The sequence below is a fragment of the Rutilus rutilus genome (genome assembly GCF_951802725.1).
Source record: "Rutilus rutilus genome assembly, chromosome: 6".
Taxonomy (NCBI): domain Eukaryota; kingdom Metazoa; phylum Chordata; class Actinopteri; order Cypriniformes; family Leuciscidae; genus Rutilus; species Rutilus rutilus.
In genome coordinates, this window is record NC_140214.1 from 28,379,375 (window position 1) to 28,397,416 (window position 18,042).

At 40.5% G+C, this 18,042-nt stretch overlaps 1 protein-coding gene across 1 annotated transcript; it reads right to left on the bottom strand.

Moving 5' to 3' along the window:
* Positions 1 to 115: 115 nt before the first annotated feature.
* Positions 116 to 11,477, bottom strand: ap2m1a (adaptor related protein complex 2 subunit mu 1a). Its single transcript, XM_084411413.1, has 11 exons — positions 11,344 to 11,477; positions 9,762 to 9,880; positions 6,508 to 6,773; positions 6,060 to 6,142; positions 5,210 to 5,345; positions 4,410 to 4,554; positions 2,644 to 2,766; positions 2,433 to 2,568; positions 2,215 to 2,312; positions 2,022 to 2,133; positions 116 to 621 (listed from the first exon to the last, which is right to left on the bottom strand). Exons 2-11 carry the CDS (start codon positions 9,833 to 9,835, stop codon positions 487 to 489), a joined length of 1,308 nt encoding a protein of 435 aa, XP_084267539.1. The 5' UTR covers positions 9,836 to 9,880; positions 11,344 to 11,477; the 3' UTR covers positions 116 to 486.
* Between the last annotated feature and the right edge of the window lie 6,565 nt (positions 11,478 to 18,042).

Here is an 18,042-nt window from a genome sequence, read left to right on the forward strand (position 1 = left end):
ATTAAACATTTACTTGTGCAGTGTTCCCTCATTCGTCATGATACAACTATGAAATATATAGACATGTGATTTATGCTGAATTGAAGAAAAATGAAACTGCACAATGGTTTTTTTTCTCCATTATATATTTATACCGAACTAAACAGTCACAGAGAGAGATAGATAAGATACTGAGAGTATGACCAATGGGAGTATAACCAACGACAATGGACAGGGGTCCCGTAAGACCGACTACAGCGAATCAGGAAGCTGGGTTTCGAAAGACGGACATTAACTGCACAGGCTTTAAAGTACACCACTCACTGCTCTCCACTGGACCTGGTCATTACAGCACTCGTACAAACACATACAGGTAACTACGTTTCACATTTTGCATATTTTTGTAATTAGCCTTTTTTTAATTCATCCACAAATCTTGAGAGGGAAGGAGGGAAACATAGTATATTTATAGGACAGTAAAAGCTGGTCCCTCTGCTAAGCAGCTCATTAGCAGCGCGTCTCGTAGATTCCGCTGCGTCCGATGTATCGCACCCATTTAATCACATCGTGGTCACTGTAGTTCAGTTTCGACTCGAACACCTTCAGGTAACGCACCTTCAAACCCGAGGGTGCAAACGGAACCTGAGACCAGAAAATAACAGATGAAATACAACAGAAATGTGTGCCATGAAGAGCACTGTAAAAAAATTCTAACCTCCCTAACTCAAAATTTTCTAGTGACTGATAACATCTAAATTTTTCAATTGGCCCAAGTGAAATTCTGTAAATTATAAAATTAAATGGACAGATTTTCACTTGGGCCAATTGAAATGTACAGAATTTCATTTGGGCCAATAGAAAAATGTAGATGTTATCAGTCACTAGAAAATTTTGAGTTAGGGAGGTTAGACATTTTTTACAGTGAGGGTACAAGTTGTTGACAATTTGGATACATCAGACAAACTATTAAAGAATATAAATATGTGAAAATATAAAAAAGTAGCTAGTTTTAACATCTAATGTTTGTACCTACCTCCCCCAAAAAAGTGACTGATATTCAAATATTAATTCATTTAACAGTTACTTATGAGCTTATTGAGGAAAAAAGATTTACAATAGGGTTCCATTTGTTCACATAAGTTAACATGAACTTAGAATTAAAAACACTTTAAAGCATGTATTAATTTGAGTTTGTTAATTTCAACATTTCCTAACACATTAAAATCAAAAGTTGTATCAGTAAATATTATTTAATTGACCTGAGCTAGCATGAACTTGTTTTTATTAACAAAAATTCATAAATACTGTAAATGTATTTATCATTGTTAATGGATCCTTATTGTAGTGTTGCCATATTTTCTTTTATTTATTAGAAATAAGTAGGTAAATAGATAATTAATGTTTATAGATAAATTAACAAAAACAAGGATTTAAACCGTATCCAAACTACATCCAAATTTTAGTCAAGTTATTTAAGTTAACAATAAAAGCATAGCAAACCTCATAAAAATATTCAAATGTCAATTTATTCAACCGTTACTTATTCATATTGATAAAAAATAAAATAAAATCTAGCTAACATTTTTATTATATGAGAAATAAGTTAATAAATAGATTGTTTTAGTGGATAATTTTTTAATCAAAGTTTATATTAATAGCTAAATTAAATCACACAAATAATGGTTTTAAACTGTATCCAAACATGTCCAAATTTTTGTTATATTAGTAAAATATTAAAAAATCCTTTCTGAATTTCATTCAGCCCTGTTAACACTCAGCTTATTGACCAAAAAATAATCTATTTTTATTTATTTATGAGACTTACAAGTAAATAGATTTTTTAGTTCTATATTTATTGCTAAATTAAGTCTGGATTTTAATTTGTATCCAAACGTCCAAATTTTAGATACTTTAAAGAGTTATTTTATAAAAAGCACAGCGAACCTCATATAAAATAACCAAAAAAACATTTTCTGAAGGTTAAGAACCTCTTGAACACCTCAAAGAAAACCGACTGAAACTTCACTTAATTCAACGCTCACCTCAAAGTTCATGGAAATGGGTGGACGGGCCCACTTCTTCTTATCATTAGTGGGCAGCAGCTCAATCTCAGCACTGATCTGAGACTCCTTCATTCCTGCCATGCGTTTGATCCTGAGCAGAGAGACAGACAGGATGACATGAGTATATACACACAAGCACCTGATGCAGAGAAACGTGAAGACGCTGACTTACTTCCACACAATGGCGTTCTCGCTGGCCTTGTATTTGGCTTTTCCTTTCATACAGATCACCTGCACTCCACTAGTGTTCAGAGGTGTTGGAATGCGTACCTGTTCAAAACAGTCCCCACACACATCATCTCACAAACTCTTTTACAAACAAACTGAAATGTCTTAGTCTTAGGCGTGTAAAAATGCAAAGTTAAGTCTCTATATTCTCTTTTAACTCACCTCTATTTTCTGTGCCAGGAGTGAGGGCTTGAAATTAGATTTGATGACAACTTTGACCTCCAGCTTTGTGCGTCCAACCTCTCGGACCAGTGGAATGACCCGGAAGGGCAGAATAATGTCCTTAGTGGTGCGATACCTGCACACACAGATCGAGGATGTGTTAAAACAGAATCGGACTCTCGGTGTGAAGACAGACTGAAGCTGAACTGACCTCATGAGCTCATATTCCCCATCAGGAGGGATGAAGCTGATGCTGCGCTCAGAGTCGAACTTGCTGAGACGCACACACTGATGGAAAGTGCAGTCGTCGATGGCTATGGACTGCTTCCCACTGCTGGAGAAACCAAGACGGTAAGAGTTTGATGATATACACCGTTAAGATATTTGGCAAAAGGAGCAAATACTAGAGCAGGGGCGTCCAATCCTGCTCCTGGAGGGCCACTGTCCCATAGTTTAGCTCCAACTTGCCTCAACACACCTGCCTGGAAGTGTCCAGGATGCCTAGGAAGACCTCGGCTGTGCTCGAAATCGCTCCTATACACTCATTCACTAACACTTGTCCACTTGAAGGAGTGAATGAAAACGAGCGAGTGAATTCGGACACCAAGTGCACCGGAAGGGCTGCCGCTTTTGTATAGGTCATGCTTGCTGTTTAATAACCGTTGATTGAATGAGTGCACTCGATAATGTCCACTATGGTTTCAGCACCAATACAAATGGCTGCCCCCTCAAACAGTGCCCTATTTGAGGGTATAGGGGGCGATTGTGTTTAATTGGGGTTGGAGGTAAACTCTGCAGGACAGTGGCTTTCCAGGAGTGAGTAGACACCGCTCTACTAGAATAAACTGTACATAAAATGAAATTATCACTGACAAAAATAAATCAAAATCACTTACTGCTAAAATGTCACACTTATAAAAACTAGGGATGCACTGAAAGTAATTCGTATTTTTAATTATGGCCATTATCTATATTTAGCTTACACTACTGTTCAAAAATTTAGGGTGAGTATGGGGGGGTTAATACTTAAATTCATTAAGGATGCATTAAGTTGCTCAGAAATGACAGTATAGACATTTATAATGTAACAAAAAATGTCTATTTCTAACAAATGCTTTTAAATTGTTCATCCTGAACAAAATTATCATGGTTTCATGGTAAAAGAAAGAAAATAAAAATTGCAGTTTTTAATATATTACACTTTAAAATATTTTAGAAAAACTAGAAAACGGCTATTTTAATAGTCATATTATTACTGTTTTTCCTGAATTTTTATCAAATAAATGCATTCTTGGTGAGCATAAGAGAAAGAGACTTCTTAAAAATTAAAAATAACCGACTGCAAACTTTTGAATGGTAGTGTATTTTGCTTTGTTGTTTACAATTTTTTTATATTTTTTTTTTATGAATTCTTCAATTTAGATGTAAAATTAATGGTAAGATTAGTTGTTATCTTAAAGTAAAATTTGTTATCAGAACATTTATGCTCATTAATGTTCTTCTGTAACCTGGCATTGAAAAAGAGAAGCGAGATGGAATTGAAAAATAATAATAAAAGCCCTGAATTTAACAATATTGGCCAAATTAGCCTGAAACAATTAAAAAATGCTAATATTGGCCAATATATTAACCAATATATTATGCATCCCTACTAACAAAAAAAAAAAAAAATTGTAATAAGACACTCATTTGTTCTGTAGATTAACACCACAACTAACATAAAACTGAACACAGAAATGTAAAGATACAATTACCTTCCCCCTAACTCACTTTGGGAGCACAGAGAAAGAGAGACGCAACAAAAACAGACAGCTTCAAAAATCAAAATAAACCACACACTTTACGTTCAAACATGTTTTAAAAATTCTGGATTGAGAAACTAAATCCAGATAAAAAGACAAACAAAATTTTCAAAGCAAACAAAGAGAGGAGACAGACAAGCAGAACAACTGCGTGAACATGAAGCACTTCAAAAACCTTTTCCCAGCATCATCAGTAGTTCCTCCTTTCCCCTGTTTGTCAATGACGATTTTGTCATTCATGCCAAACTTGCATTCAGGCATCCCACTCAGGTAGCTCTTCATCACCACACGACCGGAGACGTGAGCGCTCAGGACCTGACCTGTCAGGATGACACACAGTAGCGTGAGAATGCTTTGACACTAAAGCCGTGTGTCTAACAAAAGCTTTTTTTAGCCAGCTGAGAACGCCTAGCTGTGGGCGCTTGAGAGCTTTTTTTCCAGTTGAGAAAACTTTGGAAGTTGAGTTCACCTTGCTTGCTATGATACGGAATATCCGCAGAAGTGATACTAGTATCTCACAGATAGTTTGTTTCTGCATTGTTTCTATATAAGAATGTTGATACAATGAAAAGTATTTGATCTGGATCTTGTTTTAAATTAGTTTGTTCCATTATTATGCATGATGTTGTCATCTGCTGCCGTTGTACAAGCAATTCGGTCGTTCGGTTGGTGTTGAATTTGTCCCACCCCTCCTCCTCTGTGATTGGATGGCTGGGTAAAAAGCGACAGTGATGACCACTGCGTTTTACCCAAAGTTGAATGTTCTTCAACTCTCTGCGACCGGTAAAAAACGCTAAACGCTCGAGCGTGAAACAGACTCAGCGCCTCGTTACGCTGCTGGCATTTTAAAATCATGGCGCTCCCATTGAGAACAATTGGACAAATACGCTAGCCTCTGGAAAAAAATGCTTTGGTGGACACACGGCCTAATAACTGAAGCACACAGTCATGAGACCTCCGTTAATGCGGTCTTACCCTGTGGAGACATGAGCAGGTTGACACTCTCCAGCACATCCAGGAAGAGCTCGTTGCGACGGTACTTGATGCCTTCACGACGCCAACCGATCTGACCAGTCACCTGGCTGGTGATCTGAGACTGCTCCTCCTTAGTCTGAGGACAATAATGCACCACCAAAGACAGTTAGGAAGGTCACAGATTATTTTAAATTGTGGTTTAAATACGTTTAGTATGTAATGTAATCTGAGAAAAACTTAAAATATATATAATAAAAATAAAAAGTGTACACATACCTGATGCTGCAGTCAGACACGTCCAGAAAAGCAAGAAAAAAAAAAAGAGAAACGGTTTATGTTAGAATCTGCACAGATAACATGCGCGACCAGTGTAAGAGCATTTCAGGACAGTTGATGGAACTGTCACTTGCTCAACTGAGCTAGTTTTGCAACAATGGAAGTAAGCTTTTTTCTGTGTTCATTAGCCGCTATAGGTAAATATAACTAGAAAAATAAAGCGCAGTAAATGGTTAAACTATTTACGCTACAAACCAGTGTGTATATAATTACAACAATACATTAAAATAATAAGATAAGAAATACCCGTTTGAAATAACTGCAAATGCTATTTTGTACAGCTAAAAATAACGAAGCAAATGACACTGGAAGTGTACAAGTTACTAAAAATGGTTGTAGTACTGCAAGATGGCGCCACCCTTGCTACAAACAAGATAAAACATCCTTTTTTTTCTTTTTTTTTTTTTAGAAAGGGAGGTTCCCAATCTCAATTCTGGAGTCACACTGGTGTTTAAAAATAGAAAATTCATATGAACATCAAAAATATGAATCTACTAAAAGAGCCTCTTCTTGCCTGGCCTTTGATACCCTGCTGGGTAATAAAAGTCTTCAGTGCTCCTGTCTCTGAGTTCTGTGGGTATCCAAAGTCCAGGATCTCTGCACACACACACACACACACACACACACACACACACACACACACACACACAAAGACATAAATGAATCATTATTCTGGAATGAACCACTCAATGCTCCAAGAACTGTTTTAAACAGACTTTGTCTCCATTCGTTTCATTTAGGTAACCTTTTATTATTTCAGCTGGAGGACAATGTTTTCTGGACAGCTCATGGTTTAAGATGCACCTAACCGCCAACAGTGGATGACTGCCAGGAAAGCATGCCATTTAGAGGAGGGCAAGTTTGGTTTGAGGTAATGCGGTTAACACAGGCACATGGAGGATCAGATATAACTCAGAGAACAGTGTCAGGAAATTACTCCTATGTTTCTGAACCAGCCTTACCATCCAGCAACTCGTAGATAAGCACGAAGTTGTTCTTGATATTCTCCTCACTGATCTTCCCAAAGTAGGCCGTCATGACGTCACACATCTTGTAGAGGAACTCGAACACCATTGCAGCGTTGACATTCTGCTTGGTGACCGCAGCCAGCCAGATGTTGGAGCGTTTGACGTGGAAGAAGCTGGTGCGGGCGATGTTGGTGACAGGAGAGCGCACCTGCTGACGGGCGTGGATCACGTTCACGCGGAACGCGTCCACAGCGTTGCGCCTGTGGAGGAGGATTAGGACGTGAGGTCAAGGTAGAGATAATGGAGTTGGACAGGAAGAGTGAGCACATGGTCACCATCTGCCCGTAAACCCTTTAAGACAAGCACTCCTTTTTTCTGCGAACAAGGCATTAAAGACTTGACTGTTCCCTGTTGACCCAAACCTTCATGAACCTCAAGATAAGTTAAAAGGTCCCGTAGACAAAAGAGCTCTTGCCTGTCTAAAACAAACAAAAGTGAACTTCTTTTGAAGAGAACTATACAGTCCAATAAGACAAAATTACCTTTTTGTCTTTGCGATTTCATTTCTTTTTAAAATCATCTGCTGTAACTGATTTAAAAAAATAAAGGCCAAAATGAATGAAAGTGTAAGGTTGTTTCACGTAGACCTGCACCCGACGCAACAAGAAGATGGCCGAGTGCGGGCGGTTAGGTACTCGTTTGTGTGTGCGAGGGTTGGTGGAGAATAAAACGATTTGCGTGACTCCCTAAAAATAGAAATATCTTAAAAAACATCTAAAAATAAACTGTTATTCATCTATTGCACAAAAGCAACAAGGACAACTAAAATAAAATAAAAACAATTTACAGGTACAAGCATAGGCAGAGTTTCTATTGCAGCGTTGTGCAATGTAGCCAATCACAGGTATGCGTGTTGATTTCTTGAACACAATGGCCAATCCAGAATGAGTTTTTGTTCAGTGCTGAATTCTGCATGCTGGTGAATCCTCTGATTATAACAAACTAAGTGTAGACATTATGAAAGATTCATTGTGCAGTCAGTTTCACTGATAATAACGGAGCTTTGTCAGATCGCGATGAACTGAGATGTCAGGTTTTAGGGATTATTAACGGGGCGCACTTTGCGCACATTCTGCCATGCCAAACCATGCACGCAGTAGCCTATGCTTGCTTTTATGTTAAATTAACAGTGGTTTGTGAATCTTGATGCTTTGATAAATAATTTATTAGGAGCATTTATGCTGGGATGTGTAGGTTGTGGCTAGGCGACACGTAACTTGAAATAATTTCATGGACATACAGAAAAAGAAAAAAAAAAGTATACTTTTATGTAAGCTTTTGCGTGCGGAAGGGGGACAAAACATGAATGGTGCCAGAGGGAGAGGGAGAAGGTAACATATTTTTGCGGGAATGGGACCGAATCCTGCAGGAGTGGGCGGGAACAGGACTGAAAAATCCGTCCCGTGCATGTCTCTAGTTTCATGTATAGACAAACATTTCCATCAGAAAGGTGCATAATCTGTCACAATATCCAACATACACAAACCCAAAAAATGACCAACATTGTGTCATCTCATGCCTGAGTGCAGTCAAAAGAAAAGGGCATTATGGTAAACCTGCTGCTGGTGCAATTACATATCCTCACAATATTCGAGTGACTGAAGTATGTCAGGTGACATGCTTGAAGTAGAGCTGGGCAATACATGATATATATCTATGAATATTTATAATGGTATAGATGATTAACAAACAAATGATTATTATTACACGGGTTTATGGCCAAAAAGAAAATCTTGTAAAACTAAGTTTCCCAAACACCATTAAAGTAGGAAGGTTTCATGCCCACTAGTGCCATAACTTGTGTGAGAATATTGTTTGAGAACATGTCAATAGTTTTTTTTTATTTTTTTTTATTTATACAAATCAGTATTTTTGAATTGTTTAAATATATCAGTTGAAAACACTACTTCAAGGTAAAATGTACAAGGAAGTCTGTTATTTTTTAATGGTTATATCTATAGACAGACAGATGGACGGATGGATGGACGGACGGATGGATGCAATAACAAAAAGGTTGAGACGTATCAAGTCTTAGAAGGCATGTTTTAGCTATATTGCCCAACCCTAGATTGGGTTCACTGGTGACATGCGTCAGAGTGATTGGTTGGTTGTTGTTGGGATCTAAAAAAAAAACATGCCTGGTCATTGGTTGTAGTAGGATCGCTTACCTAGTGCTACAGTAGCCACAATGAATGGAGAAAAACAGTACAAAGGACAAAGAGCATGAGGGGAATAATGACAAGGAAAAAGGAGAAAGACAAAGATGGGCTGCATGTGTAAATGGACAACAGTAATGCAAACACACACCAAATGAAATCTTTATGAGAACATTTGATCTGCGGTTCTATGGAGAGCCAAAAAAAAAAAAAAAACTTCCCCATTTATGGTTTAAATGAAAAATGAAATTTAGTTTGTCAAGATGATGGAATGGGGCAATATTTCCTGTTTTCGAACATCCTGTCATCTTTCCTCTTCCCTAACAGGATAACCCCAATGGTATGGAGTTTAAACTCTGCTGAGCACGCATGATGAAAATAAGACCAGTATTTTTTTAACACCAACCAACAAAAAAATGTATTCTAATATTTCTAATAGCAAAAATAGATTTAGATTAGGTGTTTGTCTGTGTTGAGTTCTATGCAGTTTTTAGTGGTGGTTGTGTTTTCTGGATGGCTGTTTACTGGCCCGTCCCCAGATGGTTTTGAAAAACCTAGAAAACGATCGACCTGCATTTTCTCTAACATACTCGATATAGTCCTTGAAATCAGAATAAAATCTAAATCAAAGATACTATATATTGTTCGAACTTCGATGAAAATAATTGGACTGAAAGACTATCCAAGTATTCAGACTCTGTATGAGCAATGCACATTAAATGAGGCTAAAATGATGTTAAGTGACCCATCTCATGTACTCTACCCCTCTTACCGTCTGGAAGAAGGTACAGAACAGATTTAAAATCTCTTTTGTACCGGTATCAATTAGACTGTTGAACATTAGTTAGTGAAGTCTATTTATTTTTATGTGTATGAATATTTTGTGTCATTTTTTTAATGTATCAGGTTTTGGTGAAATGCTGGCTATGGAGTCCATTACAAATTTCCCTATCAGGGACAATAAAGTATATTTCATTTCATATTTCAGAAGCTGTTTTAAGAGCATTTTCCACCCATGATGAACTCACTCACCCTATGTCATCGCGGTAGACGCGGGAGATCAGCACCTCCCCTTTATGGTTATAGATGAACAGTCCTCCAATCATGGTGGCTGTCCCTCAGACCTCACATTCCATGGTGGGCTGTCACTTCTATAATTCACAGGACAATGAAAATGAACATGAAGCTCACTGACTGGCTGATAGAAGAGCTCTGTGGGACCTTGATAAGATATGAGAGGATTTCAGCCCTACAAGTGAGACTAGATAAAGCAGCCAGGATGGTTTACTCACAACAGTTTGTGCTTCTGTGACAAACCAAATAATATAGTATAGGAGATGAAATGACTTACTGACTATAAAAGAAATCACCCAAGTTAAAAGCACATATTTGGTCATTGACAGATAAAGCTTCAAAAAAGTTTAATTCAAAACTGATGTAATGCATATTTTTGAGTCATGAGCAATGCGTTTAAACAAGTTTCAGTTGTTAAATACCTTTTCAAAGTGTTTAATTCCATTTTTTTAAATGGTTTTAGGTCGGGCGGTACAACCAAATAATTGTATGTATATATACTGTAGTTGAACCACCTGACATGAAAAGTGTACCAACCTACCCATACTTGAAATTATCAGTTTTTACCAACATTTTTGAGATCTAGAAATCTTTTCACTCTGTCACAAGGATCAGTTGGGCTCCTCTGGATGATCCATTATCATGTTTACTGTTATTACATCATCAATTCATAATAAAAGAGCCATGTTTGCAGTTGTGCCACCCTGACATTTGAAGAATATATAAATTACAGGACAAAGGTTTTTCAATTATCTCAGCAGCTTTAAAACTACTGATATTTATAAAAATGTGTTTATATGAAAGGGTTCAAACCTAAAATGATGCCTCAGTAATTAGTTTGTAATATTAAGAAACCATTTTAAATTAATTTGTTCGGGCAGTTGCACAACCTGACATTTTGGGGGTTTAAAGATAACACAACATACAATAATATGTATTAAATAAATAGGTTTCATAGAATAAAGTGATGTCATAAATGTATCAAATAGCCTAATTTTAAAAGGAAATAATGCACTTGCACTAAAATATGCACGTCATGTCATTGACCCTAATAACAATATACTGAAAACTGAATGAGTAGCCTATATCTGTTGGCGCATGGCAACAGACAAAAATCACCCGTTTTTCAATCACAAAACGCGATATTGTGTAAATATAAGTGTTTGTTCGACAAACATTGTAACGGCAAATGATGTTGGTATTCACTCAATGTACAGGCGCTGAACAGGAAGTGTCCGTCCTGTGTGGTTAATCGCGGCGTAATTACTACAAGATGTCTGCCAACTGAGAGGCATGTTCCATTAAATGTTCGTGTTTTGAAATCGTTAACCGCGCGTCCTTCATCTTGTACCTAATATTAATTATTCAAAATGCACGAAGAGTCATCAATAGTAAGGGAGCTGGTGAACTGCTCTGTTCCTTCCCTCGAGACCTGTATCGAAATTTCGCGGAACACTTCGATGATAAAAACCATTCATCCAGGCTAAAATACAAACACTTTCTGTCCTTGGGTATGTTCAGTTAAAAAATGTGACCATACCTACTTAATGTCCGCACGAATAGGCGCGGAATGGACCGTTCCCTCTACGACCGTGGTATTTTTTTTGGATCTAAAGGATTAGCGGGACACTAGCAGCAATCCCTCCCTCGGCCAGGAAGTCAGCTGACAGCGTTGACAGCGCGCATGCGTACGCCCTGCGACAACGCAACTAACATTTTGCATGTCCGTTTGTTTAATCAAAAAGACAAAAGGCGTCTATATTATTATTGTAGTTTATAATTTAATATAATAATTGTTTATGATAATAAGAATTATACTATATTCTTGCTTAAAAAAACAAAACAGGTCATGAATATTAAAATAGTAAAGTGACGTTGCTTAGTAACCTCACTGAAGCGCCCAATAACAACATACCTAGTTAATATTTATGAGCCAAGTCTTCGCCGTAGTACAATGAGTACAAGGCGGACACTGGCGTGATGAGGATAAATGCTGTCAATGTCAGAGAACAGGTCGTGGATGGACCAACACAGTTCTAGACATTATGTTTATAGAGTAGAGCAGAGATGTTTGATGAAAACTACCGCATGCATCAGCCATGGCATCAGCTCACGTGAAATACGAGTATCTGTCTTACTTCATCGGTCAGATTCATAGACTGTAAAGGGGTCAGATTCATCAGAACGGCTACAAATTCTACGTAACATGCCTGTATTAACCCTTTCATGCATCAATATGCCAACCTCTGTCAGGATCCCCTTGTGTTTAGGGCATGAAAAACAAGATTTACAAAAAGATATTGTACACATTATTTCAAAGAGATTTTCAGATGTACACTTGAGTGGACATGTGTTTTTGGTTTAATTGAAGAGATACTCTATTACTTAAAAAAGTAATAACACAGCAATATTGTGTGTATATAACAAACCAGTTAATAAAATTCTATAAAATCATGTGAAAGCTAGGCTATAAAATATATACACAAATATAAATGCAATTGAGTTTGTTCCCATTTGACCAGCAGACAAAGAAATTCATACAAGTTGAACTTCGCGTTTCTTTGATATCAGAACATGAGGACGTGATTCCATCAAAGATCTCTACAACCAGTGAAGGTACAACTCTCAGGAATCACAACTCTGACTATGTAGATAACACTGATGCTCCATCCAGTTTTACCAGAGTACGTTGATTTACCCAAACTCATTTCTACCGTAGCTCTCCTCTCTGAGAAAACTGTGGAAAAAAACTAGTGATCAGGTGTTTTTCAATCTCATCTGAAATGACCAGTGTTGGGGGTAACGGATTACAAGTAACATGCATAATGGAATCAGATTACTTTTTGATGTAATGAGTACAGTAATGAATTCCAAGTAATGTGCACGTAATCACAGTACATGTGCAACTATGCCATCAAAACCCATGCATATGCAAGAAAATTCTTTTTGAATAGCTGTCCACTGTAGTGACCTCTATGCTTGAAAGGGTTAATTCTGAAAGCACGCTTTTAATATTTATATCCAGATCATAAATTGCCTAGAACTATTTCCTAATATTCACAAAGAGATCTCATGCATGCCTCTGTATTTACTTAATTTAGCAATTAATGACTATTTGCAATGTATCTGATAATGTTTTGATAAATTTAGACTAATATAAAAATATTTGATGATCTGCTGTTAGACCTACTATATATTTGACTTTACAAGGAAACAAAAATATGCTGCAAATATTAGTATTCTGGTCAAAGCACTGCTCATGCAGCGAGTAGGTTGATCCTGCAGGGACACAATTAACAAAGACTTTCTTGTCTTAAATCAAAGGATTCTGCTCATAAATGTTTGTATCAGCCTACACACATTTGTTTCATTCCTATTGTATGAAAACATTTTTGTTTTTTTGTTTATATAATTTCATCAGTTCAATAAAGAATGTAGGTTTGGTCAACAATCAGTATAGCCTAATGTAAATATCTTGGACAATGTTTTAATAAAAAAAATGTTTTCTATAGGCATATGTATTATTTTACACTGGAGCAGAGTTGCAGACGAGTGCAGTTTATTTATATCCAAACGTGAGCAAAATACAAAACAAAGACTTGACTTGGCATGATCATTAACATAAACATAGAAACAACTCATCACAAAGCGGTTACAGGGACAATACTAGACAAAGATGCATGGCAAAAATAAGGGCTTAAATACACAAGGACTAGTGACTAAACAAGACACACTGAACATAATAAAGACAATTAACCAATGGCAACATGACACAAGAGACTAGTAGGGAAGCACATGGCAGAAGGGAAGCACATGACTAGTAGGGAAGCACATGGCAGGATCAAATGAGGGCAAGGGAATCATGAAACATGAACCAAAAACAAAACTATACATTACAGATCCCCCCTCTTTGGGCGGTTCCCGACGCCCAACAAAAAAATGTCCAGGAGCGTGGTCTTGGGGTAGGGATGGCGGGCCAGGCCCATGAAGGGGGACAGGACTTGGACAATGGAGCATGGGTGATGCTGGCAGGCTAGGACACATCCAAGCAGCAGTTCAGGGGACCAGAGAGGTGCGGCCTCCGTGGTCTTAACAAGGGGCTAATTTTCTTGGGGGGAATTACGCTCAGGGGCTATAGCAGAGTCTGGAGCGGCCTCATGGGCTGGAGAGGACTCTGAAGGGGGCTCATGGGCTGGCTCTGGGACTGGAGTGGACTCAGGGGCTGGAGCCATCATTAGACTTTGGTCAGGGGCTGGAGACAACGTGTGTGCGGCTCACACACACTAAATGGCCGTGGCCATAATGGTCAGCACTGCAGTCTCAGGAGCTGACTCTGGCGTGGCGGCTATGACTTCAAGAAACTCAGGCTCGACAGGCATGACGTGAAGAAACTCAGGCTCGGCAGGCATGACGTGAAGAAACTCAGGCTCGGCAGGCATGACGTGACGAAACTCAGGCTTGTCAGTCATGACGTGAAGAAACTCAGGCTTGGCAGGCATGACGTGAAGAAATTTAGGCTCAGCAGGCATAACGCGAAGAAACTCAGGCTTGGCTGGCATGATGTGAAGAAACTCAGGCTCGGCAGGCATGATTTGAAGAAACTCAGGCTTGGCAGGCATGACGTGAAGAAACTCAGGCTCGTCAGTCATGACGTGAAGAAACTTAGGCTTGGCAGGCATGATTTGAAGAAACTCAGGCTTGGCAGGCCTGACTTGAAGAAACTCAGGCTTGGCAGGCATGACGTGAAGAAAGTGCAGAAACTCAGGCTTGTCAGTCATGACGTGAAGAAACTCAGGCTTGTCAGTCATGACGTGAAGAAACTCAGGCTCGGAAGGCATAACGTGAAGAAACTCAGGCTTGGCAGGCATGACGTGAAGAAACTCAGGCTCGGAAGGCATGACGTGAAGAAACTCAGGCTTGTCAGTTATGACAAGAAGAGTCTCTAGCTCGGCTTGGCAGGTATAACGTGAAGAAAGTGAAGAAACTCAGGCTCGGTAGGCATGACGTAAAGAAACTCAGGCTTGGCAGGCATGACATGAAGAAAGTGAAGAAACTCAGGCTTGGCAAGCATGATGTGAAAAAACTCAGACTTGGCAGGCATGACGTGAAGAAAGTGAAGAAACTCAAGCTTGGCAGGTATGACTTGAAGAAACTCAAGCTTGGCAGGCATGATGTGAAGAAACTCAGGCTTGTCAGTCTTGACATGAAGAGTCTCTAGCTCGGCTTGGCAGGCATAACGTGAAGAAAGTGAAGAAACTCAGGCTCGGTAGGCATGACGTAAAGAAACGCAGGCTTGTCAGTCATGACGTGAAGAAACACAGGCTTGGCAGGCATGATTTGAAGAAACTCAGGCTTGGCAGGCCTGACTTGAAGAAACTCAGGCTTGGCAGGCATGACGTGAAGAAAGTGAAGAAACTCAGGCTTGTCAGTCATGACGTGAAGAAACTCAGGCTCGGAAGGCATGACGTGAAGAAACTCAGGATTGGCTGGCATGATGTGAAGAAACTCAGGCTCGGCAGGCATGATTTGAAGAAACTCAGGCTCGGAAGGCATGACGTGAAGAAACTCAGGCTTGGCAGGCATGACGTGAAGAAACTCAGGCTCGGCAGGCATGACGTGAAGAAACTCAGGCTCGGAAGGCATGACGTGAAGAAACTCAGGCTTGGCAGGCATGACGTGAAGAAACTCAGGCTCGGCAGGCATGACGTGAAGAAACTCAGGCTCGGAAGGCATGACGTGAAGAAACTCAGGCTTGGCAGGCATGACGTGAAGAAACTCAGGCTCGGCAGGCATGACGTGAAGAAACTCAGGCTCGGAAGGCATGACTTGAAGAAACTCAAGCTTGGCAGGCATGATGTGAAGAAACTCAGGCTTGTCAGTCTTGACATGAAGAGTCTCTGGCTCGGCTTGGCAGGCATAACGTGAAGAAAGTGAAGAAACTCAGGCTCGGTAGGCATGACGTAAAGAAACTCAGGCTTGTCAGTCATGACGTGAAGAAACACAGGCTTGGCAGGCATGATTTGAAGAAACTCAGGCTTGGCAGGCCTGACTTGAAGAAACTCAGGCTTGGCAGGCATGACGTGAAGAAAGTGAAGAAACTCAGGCTTGTCAGTCATGACGTGAAGAAACTCAAGCTTGGCAGGCATGACGTGAAGAAACTCAGGCTTGTCAGTTATGACATGAAGAGTCTCTAGCTCGGGTTGGCAGGCATAACGTGAAGAAAGTGAAGAAACTCAGGCTCGGCAGGCATGACGTAAAGAAACTCAGGCTTGGCAGGCATGACATGAAGAAAGTGAAGAAACTCAGGCTTGGCAGGCATGATATGAAAAAACTCAGACTTGGCAGGCATGACATGAAGAGAGTGAAGAAACTCAAGCTTGGCAGGCATGACGTGAAGAAACTCAGGCTCGGAAGGCATGACGTGAAGAAACTCAGGCTTGGCAGGCATGACGCGAAGAAACTCAGGCTCGGCAGGCATGACGTGAAGAAACTCAGGCTCGGAAGGCATGACGTGAAGAAACTCAGGCTTGGCAGGTATGACTTGAAGCAACTCAAGCTTGGCAGGCGTGATGTGAAAAAACTCAGGCTTGTCAGTCTTGACATGAAGAGTCTCTAGCTCGGCTTGGCAGGCATAACGTGAAGAAAGTGAAGAAACTCAGGCTCGGTAGGCATGACGTAAAGAAACTCAGGCTTGGCAGGCATGACGTGAAGAAACTCAGGCTCGGCAGGCATGACACATGACACAGGCTAGGACACATCCAAGCAGCAGTTCAGGGGACCAGAGAGGTGCGGCCTCCGTGGTCTTAACAAGGGGCTAATTTTCTTGGGGGGAATTACGCTCAGGGGCTATAGCAGAGTCTAGAGCGGCCTCATGGGCTGGAGAGGACTCTGAAGGGGGCTCATGGGCTGGCTCTGGGACTGGAGTGGACTCAGGGGCTGGAGCCATCATTAGACTTTGGTCAGTGGCTGGAGACAACGTGTGTGCGGCTCACACACACCAAATGGCCGTGGCCATAATGGTCAGCACTGCACTCTCAGGAGCTGACTCTGGCGTGGCGGCCATGACGTGAAGAAACTCAGGCTCGGCAGACATGACGTGAAGAAACTCAGGCTTGTCCGTCATGACGTGAAGAAACTCAGGCTCGGCAGGCATGATTTGAAGAAACTCAGGCTCGGCAGGCATGATTTGAAGAAACTCAGGCTTGGCAGGCATGACATGAAGAAACTCAGGCTTGGCAGGCATGATTTGAAGAAACTCAGGCTTGGCAGGACTGACTTGAAGAAACTCAGGCTTGGCAGGCATGACGTGAAGAAAGTGAAGAAACTCAGGCTTGGCAGGCATGACATGAAGAAAGTGAAGAAACTCAGGCTTGGCAGGCATGACATGAAGAAAGTGAAGAAACTCAGGCTTGGCAGGCATGATGTGAAAAAACTCAGACTTGGCAGGCATGACGTGAAGAAAGTGAAGAAACTCAAGCTTGGCAGGCATGACGTGAAGAAACTCAGGCTCGGAAGGCATGACGTGAAGAAACTCAGGCTTGTCAGTCATGACGTGAAGAAACCCAGGCTCGGAAGGCATGACGTGAAGGAACTCAGGCTTGTCAGTCATGACGTGAAGAAACTCAGGTTCGGAAGGCATGATGTGAAGAAACTCAGGCTTGGCAGGTATGACGTGAAGAAACTCAGGCTCGGAAGGCATGATGTGAAGAAACTCAGGCTTGGCAGGTATGACTTGAAGAAACTCAAGCTTGGCAGGCATGATGTGAAGAAACTCAGGCTTGTCAGTCATGACATGAAGAGTCTCTAGCTCGGCTTGGCAGGCATAACGTGAAGAAAGTGAAGAAACTCAGGCTCGGTAGGCATTGCGTAAAGAAACTCAGGCTTAGCAGGCATGACGTAAAGAAACTCAGGCTCGGCAGGCATGACGTGAAGAAACTCAGGCTTGGCAGGCATGATGTGAAGAAAGTGAAGAAACTCAGGCTCGGCAGGCATGATGTGAAGAAACTCAGGCTCGGCAGGCATGACGTGAAAAAAACTCAGGCTCGGCAGGCATGACGTGAAGAAACTCAGGCTCAGCAGGCATGATGTGAAGAAACTAAGGCTAGGCAGGTATGACTTGAAGAATCTCAGGCTTGGCAGGCATGATTTGAAGAAACTAAAACTAGGCAGGCATGACGTGAACAGCCCCTGGCTTGGCAGGTACTGTGGGATTGCGGGGCTCCTCACCCGCAAAACCCAC

What these genes read in the sequence shown, in the direction of transcription:
- ap2m1a (XM_084411413.1), bottom strand. Translation starts at nt 9,835, where the DNA reads ATGATTGGAGGACTGTTCATCTATAACCATAAAGGGGAGGTGCTGATC. An exon ending in AGCAGGGTATCAAAGGCCAG is followed by an intron (nt 5,346 to 6,059) that starts GCAAGAAGAGGC and finishes TATTGTCCTCAG; the next exon opens with ACTAAGGAGGAGCAGTCTCA. An exon ending in ACTGATGATGCTGGGAAAAG is followed by an intron (nt 2,767 to 4,409) that starts GTTTTTGAAGTG and finishes TGGTTTCTCCAG; the next exon opens with CAGTGGGAAGCAGTCCATAG.